At 31.9% G+C, this 18,951-nt stretch overlaps 1 protein-coding gene across 1 annotated transcript; it reads left to right on the top strand.

The window, feature by feature from the left end:
• Positions 1–1,530: 1,530 nt before the first annotated feature.
• Positions 1,531–14,565, top strand: LOC125878001 (NDR1/HIN1-like protein 6). Its single transcript, XM_049559296.1, has 2 exons — positions 1,531–1,886; positions 14,170–14,565. The coding sequence occupies exons 1-2, from the start codon at positions 1,568–1,570 to the stop codon at positions 14,523–14,525; spliced, it is 675 nt and encodes a 224-aa protein (XP_049415253.1). The 5' UTR covers positions 1,531–1,567; the 3' UTR covers positions 14,526–14,565.
• Positions 14,566–18,951: the final 4,386 nt, after the last annotated feature.

The raw sequence follows: 18,951 nt of genomic DNA, 5'->3' as shown, positions 1-18,951 counted from the left end.
TACGTAATAAAAATTGTAGTAGTACTCGTTGATTAGTAGTTGTTCTTAGATACTATATATTTGTACCTAATCTCTCATCCATCCCTAGAGCTAACAAAAAAATAATTTAATCGACAGACAAATTTTATAGCTAAATATCAAAATAACGTCATAAATCCTATTTCAGGGTAAATATATCATACATGAATGGTCTAGTAAGTAATAGGTCTTTACGTTTTAGCAAAAGGATCGAGGGATATGAACCGTTAGATCAATCACAAATCAACGGTATTATATGGAGCTCGCTTAGTTACCAAAGGGAACGAGCTCGAAAACGCCACATTTTCTTGCAGAGCTACAAACTTGAAACCTATGACGAAAATTCGAGACGTACGAAGATGAAGAAAATTGTTGTGAAAATGAACTCTGTTATGGTTTCTGTTTTGTCATTCATGTGGTCACATACTCTAAGAACAGATTGTAATTGCCAATCTTCGATTCACGCTGTTCCTCCTACTCGAATCATAAGGTATCGATGATTCTATACTATCTGTGTGACATATAGTTCATGAGTTCGATATAATTTTTATGTATGTATATATATAGTTTACATAGTTGAATGTATTTATGTGTGATTGTTTATTTATATTTTGACACTCTTAGTGAAAATCTTGACTATATCACTACTTACATCGTATAATCCTTGGGGTGCGGCCCTTTGTTAAACCCTACGTGAACGGGATGCTTCGTGTATTGGGCGACAGGTCGCATGATTTGAATTATTTAATCTACTCTCTTTTCCATTGTATTTTCTTTTTTCAATTTCATCCTCACTCTAATTCTTCATATAAGTAGCGTAATTCCATGTATAATCATTACTATTATGAAAACATATTACTTGTTTTGTCCTGATTTATAAGAGACATTTTTCTTTTTAGTCTGTTCTAAAAGAATATCATATTTTCATAATTGGAAACAATTTAACCTTTAAATTTCCCTTTTTTATTTAATGAAATGGTTTATATCTACCCAAATGATCAACAAAGATATTAGAACACAAATTTCAAAAGACTTCATTTCTTTCTTGAACTTTGTGACAAGTGATCATACTATGCCTCATAAATTGAGACGGAGGATGTACTATTTATGACTTTTTATTGTAAATATATCATTCTTTTCACTAGTATCTTTTGTGCGGTATGAATATTATTTCAACATGGGAATAGCAAAGGAGCCTAGAAATCCCAAGAAAAGTGTAATTAAACATTACAATGCAACAAGCATAGAACCAAAAAATTGGAGCAATTTGCTAGTCTTTAGCCACACATATGTAACAATGTCCTTAACAAATGGAGCAATCCAATAAATAGGATTCATTACTCAAAACTAAATTTTCTTTCTCCCTTCAAATAACAATGCTTTGTTACCTAAAACCAAAAAAGTAAAAAGTAAAAAAAAAAGTGGTGGTCCTCTATCCATAAGGAAATAGGTCCACCACCAAAAAAAAAATACATTATTCATAATTTAATTTCCTCCTCCTCCTCGTCCTCATCCTCATCCTCATCCCCGTCTTCCTCCTTCCACCATAATGCATCGTCCACCACCATACGGGATGGCAGGTGATGGAAGGCCCCCGCCTTATCCCTATGGCGGGGAATATTATCCTCATGAAAGGCGAAGAGGAGGAAATGTTTGCGTTAGATGCATTTGTTGTTGTTATTGCGTCCTATTTTTCATCGTCCTTATTATAGCGGCAATCACCTTGTATTTATTCACAGTCTACGATCCAAAAGCTCCAATTTACAAATTTGAAGCCCTAGATGTTAAGGAATTCGGGTATAATGATTCCAACATCAATGCAGATCTTATCCTAACGTTGAAAGCTGATAATCCCAACAAGGCCATAGGTTTTATTTACGAGGAAGCTAACACTTTCAACATTACATATAATGGTTCAACAATTTGTTCAGGAAAATTTCCATCATTCCATCAAGGTCACAAGAATATGACTATGTTACAAATTGAATTAAAGGGAAAAAATCCATTTGCATTAGGGCTTTATGAGTCATTGCAAGATAATGAAAGACATGGGAAAGTTCCTTTAATAATATTGGCTAAGGTACCTTTTAAACCTGTTTTGGGAGATTCAAAATTAAGGGAATTCAATATTCTTGCAAATGTCACAATATCTGTGCATGATATGAAGCTAGGCAAGAAAACTGAGATTGAACAAAGCAAAATCAACTACTCATTAGCAAAGTGATCGATAGAATCTCTTCTTTCTTCCCCTTAGACGTTTTACGTGTTGAAAAAAAAAATTTCGTTTTCTTTTTGTAAGTCATGTGTACGTACGATTGTATTTATTGGTTCGTGAAGTGTACAAGGATTAATTGAGAGCCTACAAAATTTTGTAGCTTTTTTGTATTTGTAGTTTACAATGTTTCTCATAACTCTGAATAAATAAAGATTGGATGTTATGTTTTCTATGTTGGGTTTAGCAAGGTGTGAATGGGAAATAAAAAGAGAAAATGGAAAGTGGAAGAACCAATGAAAATGGGGGAACCAATTTTGGAGGGAAAATAAAAAGTCATTGCAAAAGTACAAATGAAACGTCATTTTTACCATATTGGTAGAAGAAAGGAAATTGTTGTCTTTATATTAGGAAACACTTCCTTTAGTTCTTTAAGGGTTAAGAAGAAGGTGCTCCCTCGTATCTTCGTCGTCGCTCGCTCGACCTCGGCTTCGGATTTGACAAGTGATTGATTGATAATATTTTTGGACAAAAGTTATTTAATCAATCTTGTTAAATCATTTCCTTTCTCTTATAAATTAATTCAGAATGTTAATTAAATAACAAAATTAATTTGGCGCAACTAAATTTATTTGAAATTCACGTGTAACGGTAATCCTTCCGAAAAGTCGTTACTTTTCCCAAAGGACACAATGTTCTGGAAAAAATGGGTCTGAACAAATTTTTCTGAACAGATGCGTTCCTTGCTGCAAATGGCTATAAATAAGAGGTCTTTTTCGTTTTTTCAAATACTGAAAAATTTTCCTCTCTGCATACATTTTCTTACATAAATAAAATTGTCGATCGATTGAGTTTGTGTGTGCTCTTGTTGTTGTTCTTGCGTTCTCTAAAGTTATTGAAGTTTGAGGTACCGCTACTTCTTTAATAGGTTAATCCGTTTTATCTTGGGAGGAATTAATCTGTAACCTCGGGTACAGTGTGGGGATTAAATTTCTTAAGGAAACACAGTGATTTCTGTGGACTCGGATTAAAAATCATTTTGTCTATTTCATCTTTTTTCTATTCCTGTATTTTTGACTAACCTGAATATAGGAGATAACAATTTTAAGAATTTTTTATAGTTTCTATATTTGAGGTTTCTGGAGATTAAAACCTTTATGGTTTTCTACTCTGTTTGAATTTTTAAAATTCATTCGGTTAACGATTAAAATAACATAAAAATTTATCGTTAAATCAGAAACAGTCTGTGTAAGGATTTATTCTTTACTGGTAGTATTTCACATACTAAATTGTCTGCCATTTGTGACAGAAAAATGACTAATTCAAGTCAAGTAAATGCTGGAACAGTAAGTGCTGCAACAACATCGGTTGCACACAATCGTTCAAATGCTACCCTAGCACCGGCTGAGAAACCTGCAAAGTTTTCTGGAGTCGACTTCAAGAGATGACAGCAAAAAATGTTCTTCTATCTGACTACGTTAAGTTTGCAGAGGTTCATTAATGAGAACGTTCTTGTTATGTCGGATGAAACTCCGCCTGAAGAGCGATTCTTGGTAACAGAAGCATGGACACATTCTAATTTTTTGTGTAAAAATTATATTCTGAGTGGCCTGCAGGATGATCTGTACAATGTGTACAGTAATGTCAAAATCTCAAAAAAACTCTGGGATGCTTTAGAAAAGAAGTACAAAACAGAGGATGCCGGAATGAAGAAGTTTATTGTGGCAAAGTTTCTGGATTATAAGATGATAGACAGTAACACCGTCGTCACCCAAGTTCAAGAATTGCAGGTCATAATCCATGATCTCCTTGCTGAAGGTATAAATTTATTTAATACCTATGTTGGAAATATTAAGTTTATTCTTAATACTTACATAATTTTTAATGTAGGATTGGTTGTGAATGATGCTTTTCAAGTGGCTGCAATTATTGAGAAGTTACCTCCATTGTGGAAGGACTTCAAAAACTACTTGAAACATAAATACAAGGAGATGACTGTTGAAGATCTCATGGTAAAGCTGAGAATCGAAGAGGACAACAAGGCCGCAGAAAAGAGGTAACGTGGTAATTCAGCAATATCTGGAGTAAATATTGTTGAAGAAGATCCCACAAAATCAAAGAAAAGAAAGAAAACATCTAGTCCAAAGAGCAATCCTCCTAAGAATAAATTCAATGGAAGCTACTTCAACTGTGAAAAACGTGGTCATAAGGCTACTGAATGTAGGGGTCCCAAGAAGGACAAGAAGAAGGATCAAGCAAATTTGGCTGAATCCAAAGGAGAGATGAACAATCTTTGTTCAATGCTTCCAGAATGCAACTTGGTTGGAAATCCAAGAGAATGGTGGATAGATTCTGGTGCCTTATGCCATGTTTGTGCCAACAAATAATTATTTTCATCATATACTCCAGCACCTACAGACGAGAAGTTGTTTATAGCAAATTCCGCTGTTGCAAAGGTGGAAGGAACTGGCAAGATCCTCCTAAAGATGATGGTGACTTTGAACAGGGTCTCGTATGTTTCGAAATTGCGAAAGAACCTAGTTTTTATACCAATTCTAACTAACAATGCATTCAAATGTGTATTTGTTTATGATAAAGTTGTAGTAAGTAATAATGAAATGTATGTAGGAAAAGGTTACCTCACTGAGGGCCTTTTTAAACTCAATGTAATTGCAGTTGATATGAATAAAGATTCTGCTTCTTCTTACTTGCTTGAGTCTAAATGTTTATGGCATGAACGTTTGAGACACGTTAATAACAAAACCTTGCGAAAATTGATTAACTTAAATATTTTGCCTAAGTTTGAGTGCAACAAATCAAAATGTCAAGTTTGCGTTGAATCTAAGTATGGTAAGCATACTTATAAATATTTTGCAAGGAATTCATAACTCTTAGAACTGATTCACACTGACATTTGTGACATGAAGTCAACATTAAGGCTGGCAAACGGACAGGACAGGATCAACATGACCGGTTTTACCGGAACCGGTCCTCGTTACCGGAACCGATTTTACCAAAAATTTTCAAAGGTTCCGTCCGGTCCCTTAGTTACCGGATTGGAACCGGTTTGGACCGAACCGAAACCGGTTCTTACCGGATCATTTTATACCGGTAATTTTTTTAAATTTTTTTATTAACTTTAATTATTATATAATATTATATTATTAATTAATAAAATTATATTATTAAAAAACTTCAATTTAAAACTTTAAACTTTAAAGTTACTTTAAAGTTTCAATTGAATTTACGTTTAAACTTTAAAGTTTAAAGTTTAAAATTGACTTTAAATTTTAAAGTTTATAACTTTATATTGAATTTAAAGTTTAAAATTGACTTTAAAGTTTAAAGTTTATATTGAATTTAAAGTTTAAACCTTAAAATTCAATTTTATATTAAAGTTTAAACTTTAAACTAATATTAAAATAGTTGAAAATTAAATTTCTAAAATGACTTGGATGAAATATAAGAGACTATTTTAAAAGAAAATCAAGGCGAATAGCCGTATATTTATTCAAATAAATAAATTGTACAATACAAATATTAGAAAGAGACAAAGAGTATATAATCTAGATATTGAATATTAATTATTGTACTAACAATTGAAACTCTTTTTAAAATCTTTTCGTAACTTTTGTATCATTTCAAAAGAAACATTTTTTGGAACTTGTATTTGTCGTTCTTCTTCCATTGCTTCCATACCATCATCACTATTATCACCAAATATTTCATCTATTTCGTCTTCTATTTGGCTATTTAATTGTGGTAGTCCGGTATTTCTTCTTTCGGCATTGACCCAATCTCGAAACAACACCGATATTTCTAAACTATCCTTTGTTAATGAATATCGATGATCTCCAATCATAAATCTCGCCGCACTAAAGGCTTGCTCTGAAGCGACCGATGATGCTTGAATCGCTAGCATATCTCGAACAATCCTAGCAAGGGTCGGAAATTGATTTTCACGATTCTTCCACCATACTAATATTGGAGCTTGAAGTTGTCCTTCTTCATGCCTAATCTTTTCCCGTGCCTGATTGAAATATAAATCAAAATCATTATTCGTAGATGATTCAAGCTCAAGATAATCATCCATCCAATCATCCGCATCATCGCTTCTAGGTTTACAAGATGGAGGTTCAACTATTGAAATATTTTTTTCCATAGATTTATATGTATTATATAACTCTCTAGCTTTTATATATATGCTACTTTTACAATCTTCAACACTAGGAGTTTCATCATCTTTAATTTCTAAATTTGCATAAATCTTTTCAACCATTCTTTCAACACCTTTTAATTTGTAATTTGGGTTGAAAGTAGTAGCAGTCAAATAGATTTGAGGAATAAGGAAAAAATATTTTTTGAATTTTTCAATCATAAAAGCAAGGGAATTTTCAAATCGATCTTTTCCTTTATATTTTGCAAATTCAGATGAAATAGCACAAATATATACTAAAACAGAAGAAATAGTTGGATAATATTGACCAGAAATAACATTTGTTGCTTTATAAAAAACACTTAAAAATTCAATAAGTTCTTTTGTATTTTCCCAATCTTCATAGCCAATTCTCAAATTCGTGTCCGCATCATGATCATTAAAAACTAATTGTACCGGCTCTTGATAAATATAAGCAACTTGAAGCATTTCAAATAAAGAATTTCATCTAGTGCATACTTATTTTGGAACTTTTCTATATTCAAGTCCACATTCTTTACAACGATTTTTAAATTCTGTAATTCTAGCTTTTATTTTAGCTTTAAAAATCCAATTACAAGCAAGTCTAATTTTTTCACAAGAAATTCCAAATTGAGAAATACCATATTTTACTATCAAATTATACACATGTGCGGCACACTTAATATGAAAAAAATCATTATCAATTGGACAAAGTCTACATTTTAAATAATCAATTGCTTTTAAATTATTAGAAGCATTATCTAAAGTGACACTCATTATTTTATCATATATTCCATAAAATTGTAAAATAGAGCCTATTTTTGTTGCTATATAAGCACCGGTTTTAGTTTCTTCAACATATTTATATCCTAATATTCATTTTTGCATGTTCCATTCATGGTCAATCCAATGGACAGTAATTGTAAAATAATCATTACCATTAGGACTACGTCCCATATCAGAAGTAATAGATAATCTACCATAATAATAAATAAATAAACAACGAAGAAAATGACAATATTCTTTTTGATATTTAAAAAGATCACTTTTAATTGTACTTCTTGGAATACCTTCATAATCTGGGTTATACAATTCCCGAATATACTGAATAAAACCAGGATGTGAAGGAAATGAAAAAGGCAAACCACAAACAGCAACCATTTTAGCTAATTCTCTACGATCTTTTTCTTTACTATATGTGCGGTGTGTGCTTCGGCTAGCCGGTTAGACATATTTAATACACTTTGAACCATATTAGAACCTCCAATTCCCATAGAAATTTCAGGTTGAGGTATTCCATTTTTATTAGCCCTTTCTATATCATCTAAGCGAGCAAATTCTTTATTACACTTTCTCAAATGTGTTCTTAGTCGTCCATTTCCCTCTTGTGTACCCGTAGTTACATGTTTTATGATCAATTTACATTTCGTGCAAGTAACAGTAGTTCTTTCCTTATTTTGTACCAAAAATTTCCATACTAAAGATCTTTTAACACGTACAACGGTCTTTGAAAAAGTAGGTAAAGAGGGGACTTCATCTTGTTCCGGTAATTCGGTAGCCGAACTAATAGGGGTAGGGGTCTCATCATCTTCCTCATTTATTTCTACTTCCTCATCTAATTCTTCCTCAAAATTAGTAAAACATCTATTTAAAGTTTCATGATCTACTTTATTTTCGGAATTAAATTCAATAGGTCGTGAATCTCGTGTAAAAGAAATTTCATCAACATGAGTATAATCATTAGTATTAATTCTAAATCTAGGAGGTGGCAAATTTTTAGAATTAGAACTACTTCTTCCTCCCCTATTATTTTTTCTTTCCGACATTGATCTTTTACCACTATATTTTTCAAAATTCATGTTCAAGTTTAAAATAATTAATATTATGAAAAACAAGCAAAGATAATATATAAAAAAATAAAATAACTTAATTAATAAACAAATAAAAAGTTAAAGTTGGAACGAATGTACCGAACGTCTACGTAAAAGTAGATGTATAACCAAAGCCGAAATTGAGAGATGCCAATTGAAGCTTCCGATTTACTTCAAATGAATCTCCGAAATTCGAACTCCATGTCAATATCACAAAATAATAATTATGAATTTATGAGAGATTGAAAATTAAGAGATTTTATAAGATATTAATGAAATAGTTTGTGAATTTGTGATTTAAATGAAAAAATATGAGAATATTTATAGTGTTAAGGGGTAGAGAGGGGTGGGGGGCTGTTTGGAGCCGTTTTGGGCCCCAGCCCAATGGCTAAAAGGGACCAACGACTGTATAACGTTCAATTTTATTTTTTTAAAAAAAATAATTTTAAATTGACCGTTGAACCGGACCGGAACCGGTTCTTACCGGACTGAAACTGGTTCTTACCGAATCGGATAAAAATTTGGGTTCCGTTTCGGTACCGATTTCGGTACCTATAAGACCGGTTCCTTACCGGTTCAACCGGTACTGGTCTTACCGGTACGGGAATCGGATCGGACCGGACAAAAACCGGTCCGTTTGCCAGCCTTAGTCAACACCAACACGCGGTGGGAAAAAGTATTTCATAACTTTTATTGACGATTGCACTAGATATTGTTATGTCTATTTGCTAAATGGTAAGGATGAAGCAATAGATGAATTTAGGCAATATAAAACTGAAGTTGAAAATCAGTTGGATAGAAAGATCAAAATGATCAGAAATGATAGAGGTGAAGAATATGAATCTCCATTTGCAGAAATATGTTTGGAAAATGGAATAATCCATCAAACTACTGCTCCTTACTCTCCACAATCTAATGGAATTGCAGAAAGAAAAAACCAAACTTTAAAGGAAATAATGAATGCTTTACTTATAAGTTCAGGTTTTCCACAAAACTTGTGGGGGAAGGCTATCCTTACAGCAAATCGAATACTCAATAGAGTGTCTCATACAAAGACACATGTTATTCCATATGAGAAATGAAAAGGTAGAAAACCCAACTTGAAATGTTTTAAAGTGTGGGGGTGTCTTGCCAACGTCCAGGTTCCTATACCTAAGAGGGTGAAAATAGGGCCTAAGACTGTGGATTGTGTATTCATTGGATATGCCACAAATAGTAAGGCATGTCGATTTTTGGTTCATAAGTGCGACATATTCATGATAATACAGTAATGGAATCAGATAATGCTGAATTTTTTGAACATATCTATTCGTATAAAACTAGACTTGAGTCATCTAGTAAGGGGTCTAAACAACCTCGAGAAGAACCAAAAGAGAATGAAACCAATGAAGAGAGTCCAAGGCGCAGTAAACGTCAAAGGACAGCTACTTCATTTGAATTTGATTTTGTAACATTCCTTCTTGAAAGTAAGCCTTAAACATTCAAGGAAGCGATGTTGTCTAGCGACTCAACCTCTTGGAAGGAGACTGTCAATAGTGAGATTGAATCAATCTTAAGCAATCAAACCTGGGAGTTGGTTGATCTTCCTCTAGGGAACAAACCCTTGGGTTCAAAATGGATCTTAAAAAAGAAGATGAAAGATGATGGAACTATTGACAAATATAAAGCAAGACTTGTTGTCAAAGGCTTTAGACAGAAAGAAGGTCTTGATTATTTTGACAGATACTCGCCAGTGACTAGGATTACATCAATTCGGATGTTAATTGCCCTAGCTGCAATATACGGTCTTGAAATCCATCAAATGGATGTGAAAACCGCATTCTTAAATGGAGAGTTGGAGGAAGAAATCTACATGGAACAGCCTGAGGGCTTCGTAGTTCCCGGCAAAGAAAAGAAAGTATGCAAACTTGTTAAGTCACTTTATGGACTAAAACAAGCACCGAAACAATGGCATGCAAAGTTTGATCAAACCATGTTGTCAAATGAATTTAAGATCAATGAGTGTGATAAATGTGTTTACATTAAAGACACTACGAATCAGGAAGTCATTGTATGCCTATATGTGAATGGCATGCTGATATTGAGCAAGGACATTGCCAATATAAAAGCTACTAAGTGTATGCTTGATAGTAAGTTTGATATGAAAGATCTAGGAGTAGCTGATTTGATATTGGAAATAAAGATTCACAAAACTCCTAACGGTCTAGCATTGTCTCAATCTCATTATATTCAAAAGATACTTGAAAAGTTCAAGCATTTGAATTTAAAAAAGGCAAAGACCCTAATTGATGTGAACCTTAATCTAGCTAATAATAAAGGTGAAAGTCAGTCTCAATTGGATTACGCTAGAGTATTGGGAAGTTTGATGTATGTCATGAATTATACACGACCAGACATAGCCCGCGCTATAAGTAAACTGAGTCGATACACAAGTAATCCCAATCAAAATCATTGGTTGGCAATGAAGAGAGTTTTGGGGTACTTAGAAGACACTCAAAACTATGCTTTGCATTACAACAAATATCCAGCAGTTCTTGAAGGATATAATGATGCAAATTGGATTACTGGGTCAACTGAAATGAAATCCACGAATGGATATGTTTTCACTATTGGTGGATGAGAAATATCTTGGAAATCATCCAAACAAACATGTATAGCTCGCTCTATAATGGAGTCAAAATTCATCGCCTTAGACAAGGCAGGTGAAGAATCTGAATGGCTCCGAAATTTCTTAGAAGATATTCCGTTTTGGCCCAAACCAATGGACCCTATATGCATACACTGCGATAGTCAAGCTGCAATAGGAAGGGCTGGAAGCGTTATGTATAACGGGAAGTCTCGTCACATAAGACGAAGACACAACTCTGTTAGACAACTACTCTCTAGTGAAATTATCACAATTGACTATGTAAAGTCAAATGATAATGTGTCGGATCCACTTACAAAAGGCCTAACTAGAGAGGGAGTTGAGAGATCATCGACGGGAATGGGACTATGGTCGAGAACAAGTCATCGTGGCGGTAACTCTACCTAGAAGACTAGAGATCCTAAGATCTAGATTCAAGGAGATCAAACAAAGTCATAGATGACGATTCAACATTGTCAAAACATATTTGATGATCCATTCTCATGATGAGACAATGTTCAGTAACCAGGATAAATGCATAAGGACTTTTTAATGGTTTCTAAGTTTGATATAGGGTATATCAAATAGTGTATCTACGGGATAACATAGTTAGAAACCACCTATGTAAGTGTGAAGTGTAAGTCGCTTCAAGGAGAATTCGGTAAGGCCAGTTCTCTAAGCACTAATTAACTGAGATGTGTTCATGGCTGAAACGAACAAAACAATGAGAACCAAAAATAGTTCAAGGTTTGATTGTGGAGACTTATGTTGTCTAGGTATATACTAAAGCTCGACGGTTCAAAGATATCAAATCTACCGATTGACCGAGTATATCCGATATATGTTCACTACGGAAAGTTTAAAGGGAAACCTACTTATCCAGATGCGATTAACCCTTACTTACGAGACACACAAGTTTTTCATGCATATGTTTTAACAAAAGTCATTCCCCATTTATGTGGGGGATTGTTGGGTTTAGCAAGGTGTGAATGGGAAATAAAAAGAGAAAATGGAAAGTGGAAGAACCAATGAAAATATGGGAACCAATTTTGGAGGGAATGAAAAGTCATTGCAAAAGTGCAAAAGTGCAAATGAAAGGTCATTTTTACCATATTGGTAGAAGAAAGAAAATTGTTGTCCTTATATTAGGAAACACTTGCTTTAGTTCTTAAAGGGTTAAGAAGAAGGTGCCCCCTCGCGCCGTTGTCGTCGCTCGCTCGAATTCGGATTCGGATTTGGATTTGGCAAATGATTGATTGATAATATTTTTGAACAAAATTTATTTAATCAATCTTGTTAAATCATTTCCTTTCTCTTATAAATTAATTCAGAATGTTAATTAAATAACAGAATTAATTTGGCGCAACTGAATTTATTTGAAATTCACGTGTAACGGTAATCCTTCCGAAAAGTCGTTACTTTTCCCAAACGATAATCCTTCCGAAAAGTTATTACTTTTCCTAAAGGACACAATGTTCTGGAAAAAACGGGTCTGAACAAATTTTTCTGAACAAATGCGTTCCTTGCTGCAAATGGCTATAAATAAGAGGTCTTTTTCGTTTTTTCAAACACTGAAATTTTTTCCTCTCTGCATACATTTTCTTACATAAATAAAATTATCGATCGACTGAGTCTGTGTGCTCTTGTTGTTGTTCTTGCGTTCACTGAAGTTATTGAAGTTTAAGGTACCACTACTTCTTTAACAGGTTAATCCGTTTTATCTTGGGAGGAATTAATCTGTAACCTCGGGTACAGTGAGGGGATTAAATTTCTTAAGGAAACACAGTGGTTTCTGTGGACTCGGATTAAAAATCATTCTGTCTATTTCATCTTTTTTCTGTTCCTGTATTTTTGACTAACCTGAATACAGGAGATAACATTCTATACCTCGAATTTTACCTATATCTATATATATATTGTGATTGTCATGTTCAAACTGAGAAACTATGTTTGATACAACGTTGGAGGAAACGAGCTTGGCTAATCTTCATATACGTGTATATAGAACATTAAAAAGAAGTAATTTGAAATAACATAAAAGTTACGTTTCGCTTATCTTGTTAATTTTACCGATAGAGAAATGCATACAAGCTTAGTTTACCAGCTCTATTGGACTACCTTGCTATGCACCTAAACGAAGTCCAATAGAAGCAGCATCCAACTTGCACAATTCAGATTTTAGTTTTTCAAATATCTGCATTATTGTAAATATCATTTTCTTACTAGTATTGTAGTATCATTTATAAGGTATGAATATTAATTCAACATGGGAATAACAAAGAAACCTAGAAATCCCAATAAAGGTGTAAACATTACAAAGAAACAAGCAAGAGAACTAAAGATCGGAGCAATAAACTTGCTAATTTAGTCACACATGTAGCGGCGTGGTGTCAGAATTTTTATTAAGGATGTTCAAATATAGGAAAAAAGCAAATATACAAAAACGCCAAGATGATTCAACATCTATGATATAATCAGTGGCTCAGTAATAGCCACCCCAGGAATGTCTAACTGGATACCCTTCGTCAGAAAATTACGTTATATATATATATATATCACAAATACTACATTAAAAGGATATATATTTAAAGTTGAATATCTTTAGCAAAAGTATGACTTTAGTGCAGTGGTAATGGATGTTCATCTTTTGGGTTCGAACCCCAAATAATACAATATTTTTTTGTTTTATTTGAATATAAGTGTTATTTTCTTTCAAAGGGAATTCAGAATACAACTCCTCCCCTAACCACACATATGTAACAATGTCCTTAACCAATGGAGCAATAATTCAATAAATAGGATTCATTACTCAAAATTTACCTCTCCTTTCTCCCTTGAAATAACAACACTATTTTCTAAAACCAAAAAAAAAAGTGGTGGTCATTGATAAATAAAAAGTTCCACCACAAAAAATAAAACTACATTTTCTTGATTTAATTTCCTCCTTCCTCCCCTCCTCCACCGTACTCCGCGATGGGGGAATACGGAAGGCCACCGCCTTATGGCGGTGAATATTATTACACGGAAAAGCGAAGAGGAGGAAATTTTTGCGTTAGATGCATTTGTTGTTGCTATTGCGTCCTATTTTTACTCATAATTATTCTAGCCTCGATAGCCTTCTATTTCTACATGTACTACAAACCTAAAATTCCTACGTACGATTTTCAATCCCTTGATGTTAAGGATTTTGGATATCAACCCGACTTCAGTGTGAATGCAGATCTTATTTTAACGATGAAAGCAAATAATCCCAATACAGCTATAGGGTTTATTTACGGGGAAGGTAGCTCGGTTAACGTGACATATAGCGATTCGAATATTTGTACGGGGAAATTACCAAGTTTTCATCAAGGTCAAAAAAATACAACTATATTCCAAATTGAATTAACAGGTAAAAGTACATTTGGATCAGGGCTATATGAGGCATTTCAAGAAAATGAAAAAAATGGGAAAATTCCATTAAAGGTAATGATTAAGGTACCTGTGCAAATTATTTTGGGAGATATTAAATTAAAACAATTTAATGTGTTTGCAAATGTTACATTAACTGTTCATGATTTGAAGCCAGGGAAGAAACCTGAGGTTGAACATAGCAAACCAACATTCGACGTTAAATTCTGATAAAATCTATCTCTTCTGTTCCTCTCTGGCATTCTACGTGTTTTTTATTAATAATAAGTGTGTACGTAGTACACGTACGATTGTATTTATTGGTTCATGACGTTAGAAAAACGAACCATTGGCTATCATTACGTTGTATGTATAATGAGCCTTCTTCTGAAATATATCATATCATACTAAGTATATAAGGATTAATTGAGAGTCTACATAGTTTTGTACACTTTTTTTATTTGCAGTTTACAATGTTACTTATGATAGAATGTACATATAACTTCTGTTCATTCAAGTTATTTATCCCAATCACAAATTTGTCAATCATCTGCATAAAGGATAGTTTGGTACACTAAATTTTCTGCTGCACGGTTCAATAAAGGGCCGGACCACATCAACATAAATATTCATAGTTTTTTATAGCTAAAACGTAACACACTATTGATTTGATGTTTAAGTCTTTCAGAGAGCTATTGTAAATATTTAGCTGCAGAACTGTAACCATGCTAGTAACACTTCGTTTGGATGACTGTTATGTATTGTTTCATAATGTATCGTATTGTATTATTTTGTGTTGTATTGTATTGTTTTATTTGAATGAATACAATGTTTGGATAGATTGTATCATTCTCCGTCGTTATATAATGTCACACATCCCTAATTTGAATGATAAACCTACAAAAAAAAGTAGAGTATCGGATAAAGCTGAAATATGATATTCGTCGTTACCTATCGATGGATTTAAACGATATGATACAATATAAGTAACAATCAAAACAAACATTATATTTAAACTAACAATACATTACCATGGATAGCAAACGTACCATCCAAACAAGGTGCAAGAAATCCAAGTTCAAGTTAAAATTGTAGAACTTTACCACCAAAAAAAATGTATTTCTTGATGTTACATATATATATATATATATACTAGTAAAAGATAGCCCGTGTTGTGCACGGGCCCAATAATATACGTGAAATATTTAAGATATATATTTTTTATCATAAAAAACTTCATAAATTAGTTGGTCCAAACTTTTATCTAAAAATTTAAAAAGAAGATTTGCATTATTTTCAAGCCGCGTTAATGAGCATGAGTTAAAAATTTTCCTTTAAATTTATGTGTTGACAATGAAATTAATTTAATTTAATTAAGTATATATTAAAGTAATTTGAATAAGTTATTCTTTATATTATTTCAGTACTACTTTTTTATCAATATTATTAGAAGTTTCTTTTATTAAATTAAATTCACTGAATTAATTTTATTGATTATTTTGGTAAGTAATTAGTAATTAGTTTTATTAGAAAGTATTAAAGTAAGTAAAATAATTAATTGCAGAGAGGGGGTGGGTAAACATAATAAAATAAGTAAAAATTTAATAATTAATTTTATTAAGAAATTAAAATAAGCCATTAGTAAGTTTATTATAAAGTAAAATGAAACATTGTCATTTGATAANAATAACAATAACAATTTTATATTTTAGTAAGTAATTAGTAAGTTTTATTAGAAAGTATTAAAGTAAGTAAAGTGAAACATTGTCATTTGATAATAGTAATAATAATAATAATAACAACAATTTTATATTTTAGCAAGTAATTAGTAAATTATATTAGAAAATATTAAAGTAAGTAAAATAATTAATTGCAGAGGGGGTGGGTAAGCATAATAAAATAAGTAAAAAATTTAAAATTAATTTTATTAAGAAATGAAACTAAGTCATTAGTAAGTTTTATTAGAAAGTATTAAAGTAAGTAAAATGAAACATTATCATTTCATAATAATGACAATTTTCTATAAATATTTGCAACGGTAGCCTCCCGTCAACAAGCAACCATGTTGACGGAGAGGAGCTTGCTATTCCCTTTATGAAAAATTTATATTAAGAAATAGACTTATTTAAATTTCGAAATTCGAAATGTATCATATAAATTAAATTGGAGAAAATAATAAATTTTACCTAAAGAAAAAGTCATGCGGAGAGAAGTTCCGAGAATTGTTTTGTTGAAGCTTAAAAGTGAAGGGAAAGAGTTGGGAGGGACCCATGGTAAGTATTAATAAGCACAATATATGATGTAACCAAAGGCTAATTATGTCAGAAAATTTCAAAAAAGTCATAAAAGTTGAAACAAGTTGAACATTAGAAGCTATAAAATAAAAGTAAAAGACAAAAAAATCCTCAGGCTGTTATAGTAATTTCGGGAAGCGCACACATTGACGTAGACGTGTGTGCTATTCCCCTTTCTTATATGTAATAGTTGTTACACTTTATAGTATTTATATAACTTATTTGGAAATATGCATAATTAATTTAGGTATAAAGTATGAAAATTTATATATTATTTTTATGTAAGATAAAAGATGAAATAACTAAAATATAAATAAGTAATACATAAATAATTAAATTTTCATTATTGATATTTACATAAAATTACAGATAAAAGGAATTAAAAATGAAAACTAAAGAGAAGGTGTTACCTAAGTTCAAAACTGGGACCTTGAACATAAAAGTGAACCTTTGACTAGTAAGCCAAGCTGATAAATTTTTCCCAATTTTATTTTATTTGTCTAATTTTAATTATTTTAAGTATATCATATATAACTCATTCTTAAAAATTAGAATAATCAAATTTTTATGGCCCATAAAAATATTTCATTTATGTTTACTAAATTTTCAATAACATTGTGGAAATTTGTATGGTACACTGATTTTTTCTTACTTTTTTGGATAAAATTTATTTTATTCATATAATTAATTAGTGCCATAAAGATAAATTACTTTAAAATTGAAGTAGGGCCCATAAAATTGAAGATAAAGTTAAGAGACAACATACCTTTTTATTAAAATTAAAGTAGGGCCCATACTTTGCAGATAAAGTTGAAGTGCATAGAGAATGAAATAGGAGTCTGGTTATTTTGTCTGACTTGAAAAGGGTACATGGTCAATAGCACAAAGTATAATAGATTTGTAGCAAAATAATTATGAAATACCGAGAATGTCCCTATGCCAAGCAGGCATGTTGACGGAGAGGAGCTTGCTTGGTGCAAACTCCCTCTTATATAATAAGAGAATATATATCTATAGGTCATAGGAAGCGCAATGAGGGGTAGTATGGAGGTGATTACTGATTAGTAGCATTATTTTACATTAAAAGAATCTAAAACAGGTTTTTTTTTTTTTTTTATATCCCTCGTGTCAGGAACTACTTCATCATCGAATATTAGTACAGGGCACGTGTACTATAATTAACCAACTGTACTTGTTACGGTTTTTGGGTCACGTAATTAAATAATGCAGTTTAGGTTACCTACTTATAGACTAATTTTCAAATTGTCTAACTTCAAGCTGCTTAAGCAAACAAAAAATATTTAATTAGTACCAAATATAATGGTGGAAAAAGTCGCAACTCAATTAAACTTGCTCATATTGTATGGTTACACATATTCATTAAATAAATACACATCTCTTTACTCTACAAGATACTATTATCACTTAATCGTTCTTAATTGACACACATTATTAATTCAAATTTTTTTATAATGAATGGTGAGCTATAGTATATATAATTTGACGTAAACACCATATGTATACGGTACAGTGGCATAGGTAGGCTTTTTCATATGAGCTCAACTTAATTTAGTAATTTTATCTCAAAATTTTGTATATGTATTAAAAATTCATCAAACACATACACAAATTAAATTCAAATATTACTTCAAGACTCATAAAGTTCAAATCTTGAATCAATCCGGCTAAAGTTATTTTTTGGGCAGACCTTTTGGTGCCACTGTTGAATATCATTACGCCTGCTTGGTACCTGACACTTAGCTTCAAAGTCCAGCGTCAAAACAGACACTTTTTGAACCCTAAACACCTAAAAACATACACCAAAACATACATTTGGCCTATTTATGGGCAAACTAAAATTACCAGCTTTTAACATCGTCATCCCCGTTAACTCCAAATCCATCCAAAATAATATTACACAAACTTTAAAGTAGTTCTCCCACAAATAGATGAACTGCAATTCTTTTTATTAACTCCGCACATAAATCTATATCTCTTTCTCATGCCTTACTACATGTCTCTTCCATATTTTAATGAAATGTTTCAGTTATTTAGAAGTTGGTTAACAACTCCTTGCCTTCTCCATTATTTTTTATTTTTTCCTTCTCCAAAATTGATAGAATTTGGTGAACTGTTCGTTTGACTCAAAACAATACCATCGATACAAGTATTGCTTTAAGAACATAGAATTAAAGGACATTTTAGTATATTATTTTATTATTTTTAGTTTAAAATTGTCTCGATATTCAAAAATCTTTTTACTTGCTTAATTTCATATCAAATTAAAATCGAATAACTAAATACATAATTTGAACCTAGCTCACTTCTGGGATGAAAATAATAAGTACTATAATCAAGTAGTA

Source organism: Solanum stenotomum, chromosome 9 (assembly GCF_019186545.1).
Source record: "Solanum stenotomum isolate F172 chromosome 9, ASM1918654v1, whole genome shotgun sequence".
NCBI classification, from domain to species: domain Eukaryota; kingdom Viridiplantae; phylum Streptophyta; class Magnoliopsida; order Solanales; family Solanaceae; genus Solanum; species Solanum stenotomum.
The sequence above is the reverse complement of the archived record's forward strand: the minus strand, read 5'-3'. Positions and strand labels throughout refer to the sequence as shown.

Bases quoted from the DNA above. Each gene is read 5' to 3' on its own strand.
- LOC125878001 (XM_049559296.1), top strand. From the start codon at position 1,568: ATGCATCGTCCACCACCATACGGGATGGCAGGTGATGGAAGGCCCCCG. The intron at 1,887-14,169 runs GTTTTATTTACG...ATACAGCTATAG, and splicing joins TAATCCCAACAAGGCCATAG to GGTTTATTTACGGGGAAGGT.